Raw genomic sequence first — 19,252 nt, forward strand, 5'->3', positions numbered from 1 at the left:
TTTTCGGTACAGTAAGGGAAAGAAATGCAAACATTATGCTGCAAGTTGTTTATTACTATAAACTTTTTTTAACAATTTGTTTACACTTCAAAAAAATATTTTTTAATAAAATATATATAAAATAAAAAAAGAATTAGAAATAAAATACTGCTGCAAAGTTCTCCACTAAATAAAATACTCTCAGTCTCAAACCAAAATCATAATAATAAAATATAATGAAAAATATAAATAAATAACTATGAATACAGTGCAGCGTAACCAATCCCAGCTTGTAGGCCGGCTCATATTTAAAAAAAAATATATATATATATATATATCTTTTCCAAAGTGTAAAGTGCAGCATCAACAGTTTCAGTTTTTAGACCTGCTCAGATTTCGTTATTGCGTTGGCCCGATCAGAGCAAAGGTCTGTTTAAATGCCGACTTGAGCTGCGTTTGAATTACAATCATTTTTTTCCTAGTTGTAGTGATGTTCACACTCGCGTGATGCCTTTTGAAAACCTTAGGCCGGTGACACAGTGGCATATTGCACCTGTCAAACATAGTCTATTTTGCCGTCAATACTTCTGACGGTGTCCTTTATCAGTAGGCTTTATATTTACGCTCAACATGAAGTATAGATATTGTTTTCATGAAGACTAGATCCTGGTCTGTCGGTGGTCTCCCTCTATGTCACCTACAGTAGCAGCAGCGCGCCAGCACCGCGTCAGGCACGATTCTGGTGTATAAAGACACAGAAAACGCGAAGCAGGTGTCACGCACCTGACACGCTGCAGAAACGCCACATATATATATATATATATATAAAAAAAATTATTCTAGCCAGTGTGAAAATAATACTTTTATACAGCAAGGGGCAAATTAAAATGATTCCTGAGTATATTATAGAATGATTTCTGAAGGATCATGTGACACTGAAGACTGAAGTAATGATGCTAAAAATTCATCATAGGGATACATTTAATTTTAAAATATATTCAAACAGAAAAGTTATTTTAAATGGTAATAATATTTCACAGAATTATTGTATTTGTAGTATTTTTTCTTCCTTCGAATAAATGTAGCCTTGGTAAGCATAAGACTTTTTAAAAACTCTTCAAAAATCTGATTGGTCCCTTGTATTAAATCTGGCATTGAATCAAAAGTCTAAATATTTTGAGGTTTACTTGGTGTCATAAAACTCCTCTCACTAACTGACCAAAAACTAAGCAAAAATGACCGAACAGTCAGCAGCAGGAGTTAACTTTACACACTCTACAGACAAATATAGATCTACATTGTTCATTTAATCTGTTAACATGTATTCATTACACCATTCTACATCCAAAATAGATCACATCAAAATCAAAAGATATGAGGAAGTACAATAATATACTCGTTCAGCAGCAATAAACAAGTCAATGTCAGACTTAAATTATGACCCTCAATGGCTGTAATTGTCAGTCATTTACATTGCTTTTACAATACATGTTGGCGGTAACAAAATACAATTAGTCCTGATGAGTAGTAAATGAGGCCTGTGTGGGTGAATGAAGTGTGATGATTCATTTATTCACTTAGGTTCTTGACATGCCATTCCAGTAAAGTATGTAATGGCAGCAGATGTTTTCAAGTGATTTACATATGTGTGAACACTCAGGCTGTGTTCTGACCACACACAAACACAGTGGATCCACAGGGTCTGCTCCAAAACCCAGCCTACCTGCGCAGCCTAACTGAAATAAAGTCCTCTTAAATGATGACTGCTGCTAGTGTAAAGGCTCGACTCACTATTGATAATGCTAATGTCATGTTAATCGAATAAGCATAAAATCTCAGCACACAAATAGTAAATGAAACCGTCCATTTTTAATTAGACTGAACAGTTCTTTGGATATTATGTGTAACTGTGTAGTAGTGATGGGAAGTTCGAATCATTTAACTGACTCTGTCCTTTTTAATATTGTTCAGCAAAATGAACGAATCTTTTTTCGAGTCATTTAGTTCAATTTAGCAAAATGTAATTAAAATGTTACTTGTTACTTCCCTTACACATCTAGTACTTAAGCAAACGTTGATCACACTACAAACAATACAAAACTATAATGCTATAAGAAACAGAAAATATGAATTCATTATTTACTGAATGTGGTGACAAAGGTAATTAAGAGTTGGTTATTATTATTAAGTCTCTTTCCGGCACAGACTGCATAGGCAAAGCTTAAGGGGTTGTCACATGATGAGCGAACAACTCGAAAAACAAATTAACTAATTTCAGTACAGCACCCATAGGATGTTGCGCATGTGCGATTGAACGAATCACCCCCCGAGATGACTCATTCATTCCGAGTCACATTAAAGACTCGTTCAAAATGAACGAATCATTCAATAACAACCCATCACTACTGTGCAGACCTTAAATAAGTGTAGACACCATACTGAATTTTGAACCTATGAGAACAAAACTTTGTTGAGGGATAGACTTACAGTCTTTAGAGGGGCATGTACTGTATAAAGATCTTAGATCAGATCACAAAATTCAAAATGGATGTTAAAAGTGGTTTTTATTGAGTTTTAGTCTAGAGTCTTAAGCCCCTTTCACACTGCACGTTGGTCGCGGAAAATTGCCGGGCCACCTTCTTTGTGAACGCAAACACGTCCCGAGATTGATTCCGGGATTCAGTCCCAGAACGAGCTCTGTGTGAACAAAAGCCAGAACCAATGCCGTAAAGGGAGTGTCGTAGTGATGATGCACGTTATCGCGTAACTCTTTTACCAGTTGTTTTGAAGGCAGATCAACGTTTGCGACGGAAAAAAATTTACTAACTGTAATGAAGCAGAGATCAGTTAGTTCCTCACTTTCCGCGCTGACGCCTAGATTGTTCGCCAGCTTCAGGAAAGGTTAACGTGCCTAACGTTTTCGACTCGTACATTACACGTCACACCCTGAAACAGGCCTTTACGGGTTGTGTGTGAACGCACACACATATTCCGGGTAATCACTGGCAGTGTGAAAGGGGCAAAATCTAAACAACTGCCGGGACACATTACCTGTGTATTATCCATAATCTCAGTGTGAAAGGGGCTTTAGAAAATTTTTTTCATCAGCTGAACAAACGGTATGATAATCAGGAAAATGATGGTGCCACCCTGACTAAGATCTATTAAAGATTGTTGTCCGCCTGCTACTTGCTGGCTCGCCAAAGTTCAACTGGTCAGATTTGATAAATAACAGCGCCACTTTCTCCTCGTCAACATCTCTGGAGTGTGGCGTAACGAGCCAGGTGCTGGATTCCTGAGCTCAGTGTGAGGGGACGGGTGGCAGGCCGGGCGTCAACGGGTCCAGCGGACAGGAAGAGAAGAACTGTTGACATAGATGGAGTACTTGGAAATCATGCATCTCAGAGGAGTTTGCACAAGCAGTGAACAAGCAGAAGCAGTCAGGTGCATGACATTCCATGCTCAACACTGCTAACATGGGAAGAGCAGAGGTCAGGACAGGAAGTCCAAGAACAAAATGTCTGCCTCAAGTTGACTCATAAACACAGGATGCACAGAAGACTATACATTTCTGCAGTAGAAATACCCTCATTTTTGTGTGCTGAAAAAAAATGCAAATTTATCTGTTCTTTTGGCCTGCTATTTCTGTGAGCTGTTGTTTTTCCTTTAGAGTTTCGCACAGCTCTGTCAGACCTGTCACAGATCACAAATACATTTTCATTTGCACTCATTTGATTCAAGAGTGATGAGTGTGTAACGGGACGGCTGATGAAAGCAATGTGGGACTGTACTTGAGGTCCTGGTTTCTAAGGACAGAAAGAGATTTACGAGGAAGTCAGTGGTGGCAGTGGTGTGCAGTTGACTCTCTCTCTCTCTTTCTCGTCAGTCTCCATAAGCTACAGGATGTGTGCACTTTACAATGAAGTGTTTAGAGGACAATGGGAAAATCCCAACAAACTTGACGAAAGAGTGCCAACTCTTACACAACACAGGGCTCTTGAAAACAAAACAGGTTACACTCACGCGACACGCCTCATGTTCTAATAATACACTCTTAACCACTAGAGCTAGGCAACAAATATACTATATTTAATACTTACAATATTCCCAAAGGATGTTTTAGTGGTTTTTATTCAAGCAACTTTGTGAATGTTGTGAATAATATTTTTTTTTTTACATATTTTACAATATTATTATGTAGTATATCATTACAATAATGTAAATTGCATATTAAATTAATGTATTTACCTTGAGTTCCAAATTAGTTTCAACTTTAAATATTTTGAATCTATTCTTTTAAACGATTTCAGAGCAAATCCATACAGTACATATCGAGATATGCTCAATACAGTCAGACTATATCACCCAGCACTATTAAACACACAATCAAATCAATGCACTCACCTGATGAAACAGTCTTAACATAACCTGGATACGTTCAGGCATATGTGTGATTGTTAATAGCTCATAGAATATGTTAACTGTCAAAATTAAAATATCATCTAGTAATAATTTCCATCACTATTTTCATCAGATATTTTAGAATAATACAGTTCAGTCCTGATACATCACAGAATTACTATAGATTTGTGTGTAGTATGTGTAGTCTATACACAAAACTGTGCCCCTTGAGACTGAAGGTGTGCTGAGGACACACAGGTCAATGGCCTTGTTTTTTCTGACATGTCCAGGTCACAAAAAAATATTTAGAAAGAATTAAAAGTTTAGATTTTTTTATTATAATTAATATTTTAACAACCAATAAACACATACTCCTAATTCTCACAACTATAATGTTTTTTATAGTGGATATTTTACTTTTAAGTTTTTCACAATTGGGCTTCTGATTGATGCCATTCAGATTTTTTATTGTATTAAATATTATAAATTAGCATACATTGTTTTTAAAAAAAGTTGTATTTTATTTTTACTGTTTATGAAAATTTTACTTTAAATATATATATTTTTGTAATTCCATTTATTACCAATCTGAATTCTAATTACTGCCATTGCTTTCTTTGTATTCAATATTAACAATATACAATATTGTAATTATTATTTTTTTAAATCAGCATTCATAAACATCAGCAATGTTTTACTTTTTTTATTTTTACTGTTATGGCCATTTTACTTTTTATCTTTATGTAAATCTATTTAATCTCAATGGGGATTCGAATTACTGTCATTCATAATGAAAATGATCATGAAAATTCGTTTCATCTTCCAGTGAAATGTAACCCTGGTTTTTATCATGAGATTTGACCTGTTACACCTAGACTCAGAGATCACAGCGTGTCATCAGTGACGTAGCAAGTTCGACCCAATTCGCCCAACTGGAGTCCTCTCAGGCACTGGACAGCATGGTGGATGTGAAGATCTGCTGAAGGATTTGAGGGATCTGCTTGGTGTCCATGGCCACAAAAGATCGTCCGGCCGGCAGAGTCTTCTGGAGCCTGGATGTCGGAGACAGAGAGAGAGAGAGAAAGAGCCCCCACATCAAACATTAGCAATGCAAACGAGCTTTTCCTCCCCAGTTCCTATTCCCCCATAGGAGGAACAATGGCTGTCATTCACAGTGGGGCTTTGATAAGATACGGGGTCTTGGGAAAAGCCTGTTGGTTAAAGAGGGTCCTTTCACTTAGCTGCCACCCCTCCCTCCTCACTAATCATTCATTACTGTCATTTAGTCTCTTTAAAAAGAAGGCACATGTTCAGAGAGGACAGCTCTTTAAATCACGGAGGCCATGAAAAGACCACCACAGTGGCGCCTTCCGCATGCCTCCAAGCTCTCCTTATGTGCCCTCTGTGAGTCAAGACCCACACAATTGACCAAATAACATGAACAACGCACTAAAGATAGCTGTACATGAACCTATAGTCTTTCGTAATTTATTGGAGAAAGGACTTACAAATCACACAGGCCACAGCTAAGTGATGACAGGAAGGGAATGCTAATTACATTTCAAAGACATCATGCTTTATAGTGCCGCCCTAAACATTCAAGACTGGAATTAGTACTGAAATGGACCTTGTTTCTTTGAGTGAACTTTAGAAACCAACTGTTGAAATGGCACTGACCAATTCTAATCCAAGTTTACGCTTTAACCAAGCACGCTAATGTTTAACACACAACCTGCGCTGGGACATCAACCTCACCTGTCCGCCTGGTCTCCCAGGGAACCGATGAAGATGGCGAAGGCATTGACCTGCGGGTTACTGGTGAGGGCGCGTGCGAACCGGTCGGGGCTGATCCCGTAGCGCTCCAGGTTGGCGTCGCTCAGCACGATGACGAAATGCTCGTCAGCTTCTTCTCGTGCCAGCTCCTTCACGGCATGTTCTGTGCCCTCCAGCGTGTAGTCTCCGCTCATGCAGAACTGTGAGTGGGCATGCATGGTCTGGAACAGTGGCGTGCAGCAGAGAAGTGGTTATAATGCATGTTCAGAGACTGAAAAGACCATATGCTAAACAGTTTGTTTTAGTGCACTTCCTGTAGGGGGGTGGCTGGCGCCACACAACTCACACATGGAAGCTGATTCTGGACAACATCTCATTAAACAACATTGAGAAAGGGTTTGAAGCCATTTTTGCAGATTCATGGGAAATAGAGCCAAAATAGTTGTGGAGAATAGTTTAAATGTGCACTGTATGCATACTGTAGTGTACGTGATTTGTAAAGTTTGTCAACAGTGTATGCGTGCAACCTGATCTTGCTAACGTTGTGTACGTTGTGTGCTAAACTCACACAAGCCCTTTGCACTATTTTTGGACTAATTTGCTGAACCTCTCTGGGTCAAAATGGCCAGAACACAACATGAAGGTTTAAAAGATTAGAAATCATCACTTCTCACAATTCTGCAGAGAAATCGCGACACAAGGATGAAAATTTCTAGTGCACATGTGTCGACAGCCTGCGTCTGTGCACGTTATCTAAAGGAGTATATGCTGAAAGATAATGTATTTGGCTTGTACGCTAGTTTCGTTAATGTTAAAACTTGGAGCTTTACTCAACTACTGCACTCTTTCATTAGTAAACTGCCGGCATATATCTGTAAGACAAAGGGAAGTTTGCCACAATCGGAGAAGCCACTGCAACTTTTTTGTACATAATTACTTGAGCCTCAAGAGCAGGCAGACGAAACCCAATAAACTTTAAGTTACTGTTCATTCAGAGGTGGATTTCTGATCTTTGGGAATAGATTCATGTAAAACAGTTCTGGGATGCAATTATACCAAACCATTTTGGTGACATATTTCTTCTCAAGCATTTCAGAATGACTAAACCAAATATTTCAGATGCTGTGCAATGAGATTGCTCAACTGATTAGACCAGTTATGCTTTATATAAAAAAAAATGTATTCTGTAAATGTGTTTCCATTGTAGAACAGCGCATGCCCAGTTTTTTTGCAAATTGATAATGACGTGTGGCTTTTTATCATGCATTACTTTCAATTTTAATACAAGGTCTACAATCTTGTGTGCTTGTGGCTTTAAGGCAAGTCAGTTCACTTTGCGTCATCTTGGCAGTGCCAAGTGTAAAAATATGAGTTTGCCAAACCAGGGACTGAAATATTACTAGTAGAACTTTGCTTTGGGAAGAAATGCGATCGTTTCAGTTTTGAAGGCCCCAATCTGGCTGCAGTCGTGCGTCAGTGGATCCCAGAGACCATCCCTGCAGTCTCATGTGTGAGAATTCATGCTTTACTTTCTTCCTGATGTGCTCACATAAGACAATAGGAGGAATTCTAGGAGAAATGCCGGCTACTACGTCAGCACAAGTGAATTCATAAGATGTGAAAACAAAAACGGGAAATGAGGTCACCGCTGCATTACAGAAGCATTACTGTACCTTCAAAACCTTCAGTCTCTCCTTGTTGTTCTTGGGCACTTTGTCACATCTGACCAGTTCCACATCAAACCCGTCTCCAGAGTGTCCCATAATATCGTACTACAGAGGAAATAAACAGGAAGGAGGAGAAGGGTTAAGAACATAACAAGCAGACAAACATCGAAGCAGAAACACACACTCTCCAGGAAACGATTATTATTAGTGGACCTTAGGGTATTTTTGTCATTGTGGTTATCTGAGATGTGTCAATGATGCAAAACAAAACAAAAAGACACATTCCACAATATTGGATAAGGGTTTTTCAGATAACTGCATGGCAGTTTCTGTTTGGCATCCATCATACAGAAAACACTGTATTAACACATCATGAATAATCTTTTATCCAGCTCAGTGAGCGAGTGTCTTTGCCAACAATGCAGCAGTTTAATCCACTCACAATCTAAAATGCATCAAATTTAATTTTGTTTTCTGCAAACTTTTGTCTGTTATCAAGGGTACAGTAGTCTCAGCCTCAAGCACATACTGATGTAAACTACATCACGGTTGCAGAAGTTAAATACTTTGGAAAAACTTTACACAATATCTAAAATCAAGAGTGGACTGGTTTAAACCGTCTACAGCATTTGAAAAGTTCTTGACCAGAAAAAGCATCAGTGTGGGCCAGACTCTGTTGATTGTCAAAGTTATGGTTTCTAAGACACAGAGTAATGAGTTATCTGATGCACTTTTATGTAACTCAGATTATGTAAGTGTCACAGAGAAACAGATATATGAAAAGCCAGCTGGATGAGCCGTTCAACAGCTAACGTGGGGCCATAAAGTCTAGCAGCCCACACACACACACACACACACACGTACATACTTACCATCTCACATATCACTGCCACGGTGTTCATCTTTGTCACCAGCTTTTACACTCTACAGTAACTGAGTTCTGACTAGGACTGGGCAGTATAGCTAAAATATATACACTACTGTTGGGGTCAGCAACTGTTTGTGTTGGTTGAGGAGATACCCACTGACAATGTAAAGCAGGATAATGTGAGCCATTGACATATCTTCCACTGTCTTCCTCACCCAAACTCCCCGTGATGGACATAACAGATCATCTTTTGAGCAGGCACTATAAATCTGCGAGCAGCTCCCAACAAGAGCTGTGATTCAATGCCTCCAGAGCGTCTGCCAGCAGCTCAGACGGACAGAGAAAAAGAGAGAAAGACTGAGACAGATGCGTCCCAGAGAGCTGCATAAACCACCACCACCTTACATCATCCTCACTGCCATGGCGATCTCCATAACAGTGTGTCAGCACGTGTGGTGGGGACATCCCTATTACTCATCAGATCGGCCCAAGACTTTCTCTGTTTGAGGACGTCAACAGAAGGGCTGTTTCCATGGCGTGTTGCCTGGAGAAGGTTTATCGTAAACAGATTTCACGATTTCTTATTGCATTTGTGGTGAGAAGATTGTGAAATATCAAGGTCTTGTGAGTATATTTAAACTCTGCGGGCCACTCAAGATGAGATGGCCATCAAAATTAGATTGACTGAGAAGGTGTGAATGTATTTCAAATGTCCCAAAATCTTGAAAGACACCTTGCTAAGTACTCTAGTCTTCTAAGGCAGCATCTTCACTCAGATGGAACCATAAATGACTGAGCTTGTAAACTTATTTTAGTTTAAATTGGTCCCAACCTGGCCAGCTGAAAAAAAGAAAAGAAAAAGAAGATATATAGGCATGATTGTGTGAATATTTCTGAGTGGCAAAAGATTTTGTGAGAGGGTCGTGTGTTACCGTGTCTCATACGACTCGAAATAATAAACCACAAAGTTAACAAAACAATGCACTCCACTGAGCTGAGCAAGCACTTATTTACTGTCTTCACGTGCTATTGCAAACTTCCTATTTCCCATTTATGAAGTCATGATTACAAGCTCGTTGCATTCTTTTCTGTTAAAAATAACAGTGCACACTGGTTTTTGAATGCTGATGATTAGCCTAAATAATTTGATCAGGAGCGTCCCCTCCTGTGACCCATGATTTGTCTGAATGTGTATTCAGAGACAGTGAGCAACGGACTTTCATAATAATAATAAAAATGTGTTAACATGGGATAATTATCGGCGTTAATCAATTAATTTGTTAATGCGATAAAAATGCGTTAACTTGTCCAGCCCTAATATATATATATATATATATATATATATATATATATATATATATATATATATATATATGTTGCAAAGCTAATAGCAATTCTAAAAAGCACAAAATAAATCACATGCATTAAAACGGAATGAAATAGTCAATTTAATTGGGCCTGAATTGTTTTAAGACTACATTTTCCATTATTTATTTTTTTTGTAATGCATTAAATTGATCAAAAGTGACAATAAAGATACTTTTAAAGTAACAAGATGTCTATTTCAAATAAATGCTGTTGTTTTGAGATATTCATCACAAGAATCATTAATAAAATCTGTGACGGTTTGATCAAAAATATTACACAGTACAAATGTTTTCAACAATAAGAAGAAATGTTTCTTGGGGGCAGTAAAATCAGTATATTAGACTGATTTCTGAATAGTCATGTGACACTGAAGACTGGAGCAATGATAATGAAAAATCAGCTTTACATCACAGGAATAAATAACATTTTAAAATATAGTCAAATACAAAAGTTATCATCATAATATTTCTGATTTTATTGTATCAATTAAATGCAACCTTGGTGAGTATTAAACCTTTCATCCAAAACATCACAAAATCCTACTGACCTCAAACTTTTGAACTTATTTGATTGCTTGTGTCCACTATCTTGGATGGATTTTTTTCTCTCAAGCCTGAAAAACGTTGATGACTGATTGTCAAATCTCACCTTAAACTTGTGCTCGTAGTTCTCAAGGGCCTCCATCACCATACACACGGCCTCCATGGAGCGCTCCAGACGGCCGTCCACGCCATTAAAGCGATACATGCTGCCAGAAACATCTGCTAGCAGACGTAAACGCTTCGGCTTCTGCTGAGGAGTCCCCAACTACAGCCAGACCAGAGGAAAACACATAAATCATCCACACATCCAGACTCAAATGACCAGACAAATATTTAATTAGGAAAATCGTTTACAGTCACTGTGTGGTGGCTTTAATTGCAGCATTTTGCTTGCCAGGACTGAGGTTTTTAATGGATTATACAGGAGCCACATAATATACTGAAGTTATTACAATCAATTCAGAAAGCAGATTTTAAATGGGGGCTTATGGGAAACTCTAAATATTATGTGACCTTCTTGCTGTGACAGTCTGCTAAACTGGCATTCATGATTACCAGAAGAAGAAACAACATGCATAGAAGGAAGAAAATTGTTAGTCAAACATCAGGAAATCTAATAAATAATAATGCTACATCTAGTTCACCTGGAAAATAACATTCAGACATTATTTGTTCACCTTGTGAAAGCAAAGTGTGTGAACTTAACATGTTTTTTTAAATGTCTGCAAACGTATGGTATTTTTATGCTTCGGTACATTCAAAAATATGACATACAGCACCTTTAAACTATTGGAAAAAAGAGAAAAACTATATTTTTGTTTCATGTAGTCTAACAATGTAGTAAACTAAAATAATAATAAAAAAAGCAAAAACAAAATGCAAAAAAAAAAGAAACATAATACTACATATACAAATATATATATATATATATATATATATATATATATATACACACACACACACACAACAAATAATTATTCTAAATGAACACAGGAATGAATCATTTACAATGAGATTAGTAACAACAATAAAACATGCAAAACTAATTAAAAGAAAAGTGAATTTTCATGTTGTGCCAACTGTTTATGTGAGAAACAGATGAAAATCTAAGTGGTTATTTGCTGAATATGAGAGACTTTGTGTTGATGTGTGTTTGTATTGTCGTATGTGAGCCCTCACCTCTGGCTCCAGCTCTCCTCTGCGTTTATAAATGGCTTTCTCTCCTGTCAGGCCATCAATGATCTTAGCATCGTCCAGCTCGCCCAGAGCCTGGTTCCTCAGCCACTGCCTCTCCTTCCCTTTAGCCTGAAACACAAACACCAAGATTACTAAAAGCTTGAAAGTATTTTTTATTAATCAGTGTTGACAAATGGAACGTTATTGTAGTGTTACTGCAGAATGTAAGTAATATTGAATTTTTCAATCTCAGTTGAGAGCTAGCACGCTAATCTCAGTCATGACCACGACCCCCAGTGGGTCCTTGACCTCCTCGGCTTCAAACATGGATCCAAATATCAACAAACACCCATAGAAGCACTTCCACATGTGGCTCTCATTATATGAGCGAGCATGTCAGATCTCCATGAAGAACAATGAACCAACACTAATCATCACTCCACACAGCACAAGCACGTACGAAAACAGTCATGCAAGCACACAGACACATTCACAGACATACACCTATTATTAATCTAGGTAATAACGAAAGCACCACATACACTCTTGCAAAAGTTTCAGACAGAAGTGTGAAGTAATAAAGAGTCATGAGGTGAAGAACAGCACAGATGCTGACTGATTGGATGAGATCACCTGCTTTATTCTGTGTCACATCTCAAGCCTGTGTTAGAAGGAGCTCTAATGCTCCATTTCCACACAACTTCTGGCATTACTTCCACTGACTTCAGACCTGAACGATGACAGAACTGACTGTGTTACAATAACCTGCCCACAAACAAACACTGCACACAGAGGCTTCCATGTATGACACATATTCCCAACTTTCTTTATCAGCCCAACTCTTTTGACCTAAAATATCCACTTGAGATTTTAAGTTAATATAATAAGTCAACAACAACAACATTAGGTTGGTTGAAAACTCTACTATTACTCCAAGATTTTGAAAATAATAATAATACAGAATGAGTGGATGTTTCTAACCTCTGGCTGTTGGTGTATATGTCACTACCTTTACAGGAGCAAATGAACAGGTAGTGGCCTAATTACTATCTGGAACAGGCCCAAGCTGTGAACAGAGGGTGAGGTGGAGGTTACGCTCTTCTCAGGACAGAAGCAGTGCAGAGCGATGTCAGTTGGCTCATCTGGACCACACAGTATTGGGAACCCAAACGAGTACTCAGCTCAGAGTGTGCACAGATCTCAGATCAGATCGGGCCGCCGCTGCTTGCGTTCTACAACATGGACGGAGAAACCAGCGGGTCTTCAATCAGCATTTTCTGAGAAACTCCACCCATGTTCCTGCACTCTGTCCACCCACACCCAAACAAATAAGATCAGACGCTCTACCGGACATCCTTCCATACAGAATGACGACTGCATGGGTCCATATCAACAGACCAATCGGAGAACAGGGCGCCTAATAATAATAACAGCACATGTTCTTTTGGAGTAACAGGATACTGACTCTCGTGAGCTGGCTGAAAAGCTAAAGGAAAACTATTTGTGAGGTTGTGTGTGGCCTCATGTCTGCACATAGACAAGCTAGAGCTTGCACTAATACTCATTTAGACCAATTATATATATATATATATATATATATATATATATATATATATAAATATATACATACACACAATGCCTCCATAAGTATTGGAAAAGTAAAGACAAAATGAGGAGTCAAGACATCTGCAAATATTATTAAAAGATGAATACGAGCCTAAACAGATTGTCACATTTTATTATTAGCCGTTTCATAACATTCATGTTTTACCAAATAAAATTGACAGCACTTTTCAGGTTTCATTGCCCATTCTGATGTGAGCATAATAATTGGGACAGCTGAACTTAAAGCAAATGTAAAAGTAAAACTTCCTTGCATGCAATGACAGCAGTGAGTTTGCCACCCATAGACATTCCCAGATTCTTGATTTCATCCATTGAAATGCTTTTCCAAGCCTTTAATACAGCATTTCAACTGTTGCTTGTTTCGTTAAGTCATGCCCATGTCATGACACCACCTCCACCATGCTTCACAGATGAGGTTATATGCTTAGGATCATTTGCAGTTCTTTTTTTTTCCTCCACACTTTTGCTTTCCCATTACTTAGATAATAGATAACCTTCGTCTCATCTGTCCATGAAACTCTATTCCAAAACTCTACTGGCTCACCTTAGTTCTTTTTTGCAAACTCTAATCTTGCCTTTCTGTGTTTGCTGCTGATCATAGGTTTGTTTCTTGCTGTGTAGCCTCTGTAATTCTGCCGTGTAGGTCTCCTGCGGACAGTAGATTGTCAGACCATCACTCCAGCTTTCTGGAGGTTGTTGGTGATTTTCCAGAAACTTATTTTAGGGTTCTTTTTCACATCTTTTATGATTTTGTCATCACCAGCTGTTGTTTTTCTCAGCTGACCAGGTCGTTTTAATTCCCATCTGTTGATTTCTCCATGCCCCTTGTTTTTTATATAGTTAATTTAGTTGTTTGATAATTGAGTTCCTCTTTTCTTTTAGCATCCAAAACGCTTGCTTGTCTCTCAAGAGTCAGCTCCCTCGTCTTCATCCTGGTTTGCGTGTGTCGTCATCAAATGCAAGACTCAGAATGCAGAAGCAATGGCTATAACTGATACATCACATTCCCTGCTTTTAATATCTGAACAATTAATGCAACAGGACATAGCTGATCACTTAGAAAAACCTATGAGTCAACTCTCCCAATTCTTATGCTTACGTCATCTAAAAGTGCTGATCTTAGTTGGTAAAACAATTGTGCCTTTACTGTCCCAATACTTATGGAAGGCACTGTATATATCCTACGAGTGTGATATTGCGTTTATACAACAGTGTGATGGCACAAGTGTGTAAAAGAATAAGGAACAACAACAGAGTAACTTTAAAATCCCTCTTTTGCATAGAACTACTTCCTTCCGCCACAGATTCAAATCACAGTTTGACAGTTAAACAGCTGATCTTGAAAGTTGAAAACGAAGTAATGTTGAGTTGCTTCATTGAAAGCTTGTTGTATTACTGCATTATGAAGAGTATTATGACAGAGACGGACTGAGCTAGTGTGATTGCCTGCATCTGATACAGCATTCATTCTTCAGCTCAATCTCATATTCACAATAAAACATTAGTTTGAATGACCTCTGAGGAAAGCGATATCTTTGTCGTACTGTCCTTTCATCTGTTAAGGGTGATTTCTGATGACAGCGCTGCTCACATAATTTGTTAACTAAGACTCACAAGCTGTTGTTGAAAGCAAAAATAACCTGAATTATAAAAATAACACTGTTTCAGTCTCTTTCAATATAAAATTCTTTACTGCTGACTACTGCGAGTACTAGCATGATAATGTTTGGGAATCGCTGGACTAGTCAATGCAAACCCTGAAGAGGTGTTTACCTGCAGACTGTCCAGAATGATGCGGAGCGACTGGACCTGTCGTCTGACCGCTCCTGAAAAACGCTCATACGTGGTGGCGTCATACTCACTCATCTCAATTTCTTTGAGCCTGAAATAAAAAGGGAACACATTAAACACAGAAACACAATCTGTAGCTTACAGTTACTAACTGTGCAAGGGTTGTTTTTCATGTCCGTGGGTTGAAGCAACACCAATAAGGTGATATTAAGCAACTGGAATGTGAATTTAACTCGGGGATCCCCGACGAAAAACTTTAACCATTCGCATTCTTCTAGCATCTTGGCTTTGAGTTTTATACTGGTAAGAGCTATTAACAATTTCTTCAGAAAATCTCTTTTCATTAGGGTTCTTGCCCTGAGGTGTTTAAACTTGTGAACAATGTGTATGAAGTCTTTAAGGAGTGTTCTGGGTCAGGAAGATTCAAGAGGAAATTGATCAACAGGTTCTGTCAAGAAAGAGAATAATGCACACTTGAGAGTAGGAGGTGTAGGATAAACATTTCTCTCAGGGCAAGTCCCTACAGCTCCATGACATGCACCACACACACACACACACACACACGCGCAACAAACACCTACAGTACGTTCTTTAAAGCCCAGTCAGCCTCGTCCGTGTGAGTATAAGAGCTTTGCCAGGTCACTAGTCACCCACGAGGATCTCTGCATGAATGTCAAGCTCACATTTTACATACATAAATATAAATAGATATAAATATAGAGGAAAAAAAACTTTGAAAAAAAAAATTCAGTGGTTCTCAAACTTTCAAAGGCCTCTAGATGTCCAATATAATATTTAAAAAGTATCCTCTCTCTCGCTCCCATTTGAGCTAAGATATTACCTTAATGAATCCTAACATTAAAATATTAAGATATTTTCTTCTGGAATTATAGCAAATAAAGGGGGAAATCATTTTTTAGTGTCTCATTTTATATTATAATTCGATTATTTTAAAATATTAATAATAATTTATTAATTTAACTACTTTTAAGCGCTAGTGGGTCCCTCAGTCTTGTATTGTAAGGACACACACACACACACACACACACACACATATATATACATATATATATATATATATATATATATATATATATATATATATATATATATATTTCTAAAAATTTTAGTTTTCCTGCTTTAATGAGCCTGGACATTTTTCCTTTCCTTTCTTTTCCTTTACGTCCCCATAATTGAATAATTTATTTTTTATACTTTAATTTTATATTATATCTTTTTTTTTTTGCATTTCACATTTTGCATTAAAATAATGATAATTAGGAGGGGTTAAGCTTAATTTTATAATTTTTTTCTTGAGGATAACATCTGTAATCTAACAAACTGTGCCAGAACTGCAAATAAAAATTATTGTTTTCAAATAGGTTGAACAACCATTGGTTGGGAAAGCCAAAGCCACTGTATATAAATTACACACATATATATATATATATATATATATATATATATATATATATATATATATATATATATATATATATATATATATATATATATATATATATATATATATATGCGTGTGTGTGTGTGTGTTAGAGAGGCATTTGATGTCATGAAACAAGAAACAAGAGTGTGAAGAGTGTCTAGACTGTAGCGTCCCACAGATCTCAGGTACGCTCACACACTGACACTATCAAGCGTGAGATCAGACCAGACAGCATGATCTGAAGCCCCATCTCAAAATACTGTCACACTGTGTTGTTTCCTTTCAGACGAAATCATCCCTCACCTCTCCATCAGTACCGAGATCAAAAAGAAAATAGTGCCACTAGATTGATTCTGTTCTACAACATAATGCAGCACATAAGGAGCGCACTCTTCTAGCTCATGGTATTATCATTCTCCTTCTTCCAGCTGTGCTTCTCTTTCTCTCTCTCTCTCACACACACACAGGCTGTGGGTTTCCTGTCTGGCCTCTGAAGCTCACATTCTTTGCACAGTGCTATCGGGGAGAGGACAGACTGCTGCTTCTATTTTCTCCTGAATTCCAAACCTGTCCACAGAGCGGAGATGGAGAGAGAGCTGAACAGCGTGGCCATGGCATGAATGAGAGTGAAAAGTGCTTTAATGCTTTTATTCAGCAAGGATTGCTATAATTTGGTCAAATTAGACAGTAAAAAAAAAAAAAAATTTTTTAAAATGTTAAAGAAGATTTCAATTTCACATAATGGTGTTCTTTTAAACATTCTATTCATGAAGCAATCCTGAAAAAAATAATTGATCACGGTTTCCACAAATATATTAAACAGTTTTCAACACTGATAATAATAACAAATGTTTCTTGAGAAGCAAATCAGTATGTTAGAATGATTTCTGAAGGATCATGTGACACTGAAGACTGGAGTAATGATGCTTTTCTTATATATTATAGTTCAGCAATATTGAAAAATTTGTTTTCCAAATTAATGGTGGTTTGTCGGGTGTAACACACACTTGCAAAAGAGGTAAAAAAAAAAAGTTTCTCTCCCTGTGGAAACCCCTGACAGAAGCCATCTCTGCTGAGAATGAAATATTGTGAATGTGACAGATAGCATGCAGATCACAAAAATGTGCAGCACAAAGAGGACAAACTCTATCTGAGAGAAAATGAATTCAATAGCGTTAAGCATTACTATGGATTTTCTTATTCATATTCTTCACTTACCTAGTGTTTGTCCTCTCCTAATATTATTCAAGGTTAACTGGATCAAAAACAAAAACTTGAGCATTTCTGTACTCTCAGGTAAAAAAAAAAGGGTTTTAATTACTATAACAACCATCATGCATCAGTTTTTTTTTTCACTGAGCTCAATGCAATGCATTATGGGATTGCATTTTTATCAAAGGATATATTCATTCCTATTGCATATACTGCATACTCAGGCAGCTCAGTACACTATAAAACAGCCTCACACAAAAATATATTCATATGCTATTAAAAGGACAGAGTGTTTCTGAGCTTTGTTGAGCGAGCACTGCAGAATAGCTAGAGATTAACAAGCACTCAGAGCAGAGGGTAAAGGTCACACAGGGTCAAGTGTAGGCTTTTTGGAGAAAGCTGTGAGGGTTGGAACTGAGTGAGTGATGAATGAGAGAGACAGATGGGTGTACCTCTGCTTAAAAGCCTTCTCCCCCATCTCCCGTGCTGCTCTCTTCACCTCATCGGGCACAGCGTCTTTCTCCGCCTGAGAAATCTGGTAAACTTTGTGTCCAGCATCCAGACGGTAAGGGCCTCCCTTCCCTCCAAGACCCGCTGTATCTCTGCCTCCTACACAAACATACACGGATTATGTTGAGTTGCAATGTGAGTGATGTACTTTTTGATGAATGATGGAAGTAAATGCAAAAAAAAAAACTTGTGGTGACTTAAAAACTCAAGGTTCATATAAATATTCTTAAAGGAGTGTGATACTCATTATTATGATGAACTTAGATTCTACAGGTCTGTATTTTTATTTAATTTTTTTGCAATTCAAGGTGGAAAAACAAGTTTTGGGATTGACCTTTTGATTCACAGTGCAATGGGGTGTGATTTACTGTACCTGTGCCTCCAGCCCACTGGTTCCCCCCTACATGAGGGGCATTTTTGGGGTCAATCTTGCCGTGTTTGGGGGAGCTGACATCTAGGCCACTTTCTCTCTGAATGGTGATCTGAAATCAAAAGATGCTTTCAAAACCAGATCTTTGTTGAAATATTATATACATTTGTTCTTCATCTTATTGCTAAAGCAATGGGAAAACTGGCATATGAGACACACAACAAGTCAAATGGTTATATACCAAATTCAGGATAGATTTACCTATCTAGAGACATCTACAAAGGAAGTGCCCCATTTCCAAGGAAAAGGTGTGCTTCCACTGACTTTTTAATAAGTCAAAAATGTATTTATTCTGGAATCACAATCACAGGAAACAATGGATCATGTCTGAAAACTGAATGTTGATTCTCATGCAGAGCTGGCAGGACACAAGCCGCAAACTGACTAACAATACCAACGTTTGTTTCCCTTTACATTTTAAATGATAGAACTCCAGGAAGATGGAAGGAAAACATCTAAGTTGAG

General features: G+C 37.8%; 1 protein-coding gene across 1 annotated transcript in view; it reads right to left on the reverse strand.

Moving 5' to 3' along the window:
• Nucleotides 1–1,267: 1,267 nt before the first annotated feature.
• Nucleotides 1,268–19,252, reverse strand: part of LOC113053463 (von Willebrand factor A domain-containing protein 8) — a 71,506-nt gene continuing 53,521 nt past the window's right edge. The window contains exons 38-45 of the mRNA XM_026218511.1: nucleotides 18,731–18,839; nucleotides 18,300–18,456; nucleotides 15,174–15,282; nucleotides 11,778–11,903; nucleotides 10,705–10,863; nucleotides 7,827–7,925; nucleotides 6,136–6,374; nucleotides 1,268–5,432 (exon numbers count right to left, since the gene is read on the reverse strand). Of these exons, the coding sequence (XP_026074296.1) occupies nucleotides 5,324–5,432; nucleotides 6,136–6,374; nucleotides 7,827–7,925; nucleotides 10,705–10,863; nucleotides 11,778–11,903; nucleotides 15,174–15,282; nucleotides 18,300–18,456; nucleotides 18,731–18,839 (1,107 nt within the window). The 3' untranslated portion in view covers nucleotides 1,268–5,323. The remainder of the gene's footprint in view (nucleotides 5,433–6,135; nucleotides 6,375–7,826; nucleotides 7,926–10,704; nucleotides 10,864–11,777; nucleotides 11,904–15,173; nucleotides 15,283–18,299; nucleotides 18,457–18,730; nucleotides 18,840–19,252) is intronic.

Source organism: Carassius auratus, chromosome 34 (assembly GCF_003368295.1).
Source record: "Carassius auratus strain Wakin chromosome 34, ASM336829v1, whole genome shotgun sequence".
In the NCBI taxonomy this organism is placed as follows: domain Eukaryota; kingdom Metazoa; phylum Chordata; class Actinopteri; order Cypriniformes; family Cyprinidae; genus Carassius; species Carassius auratus.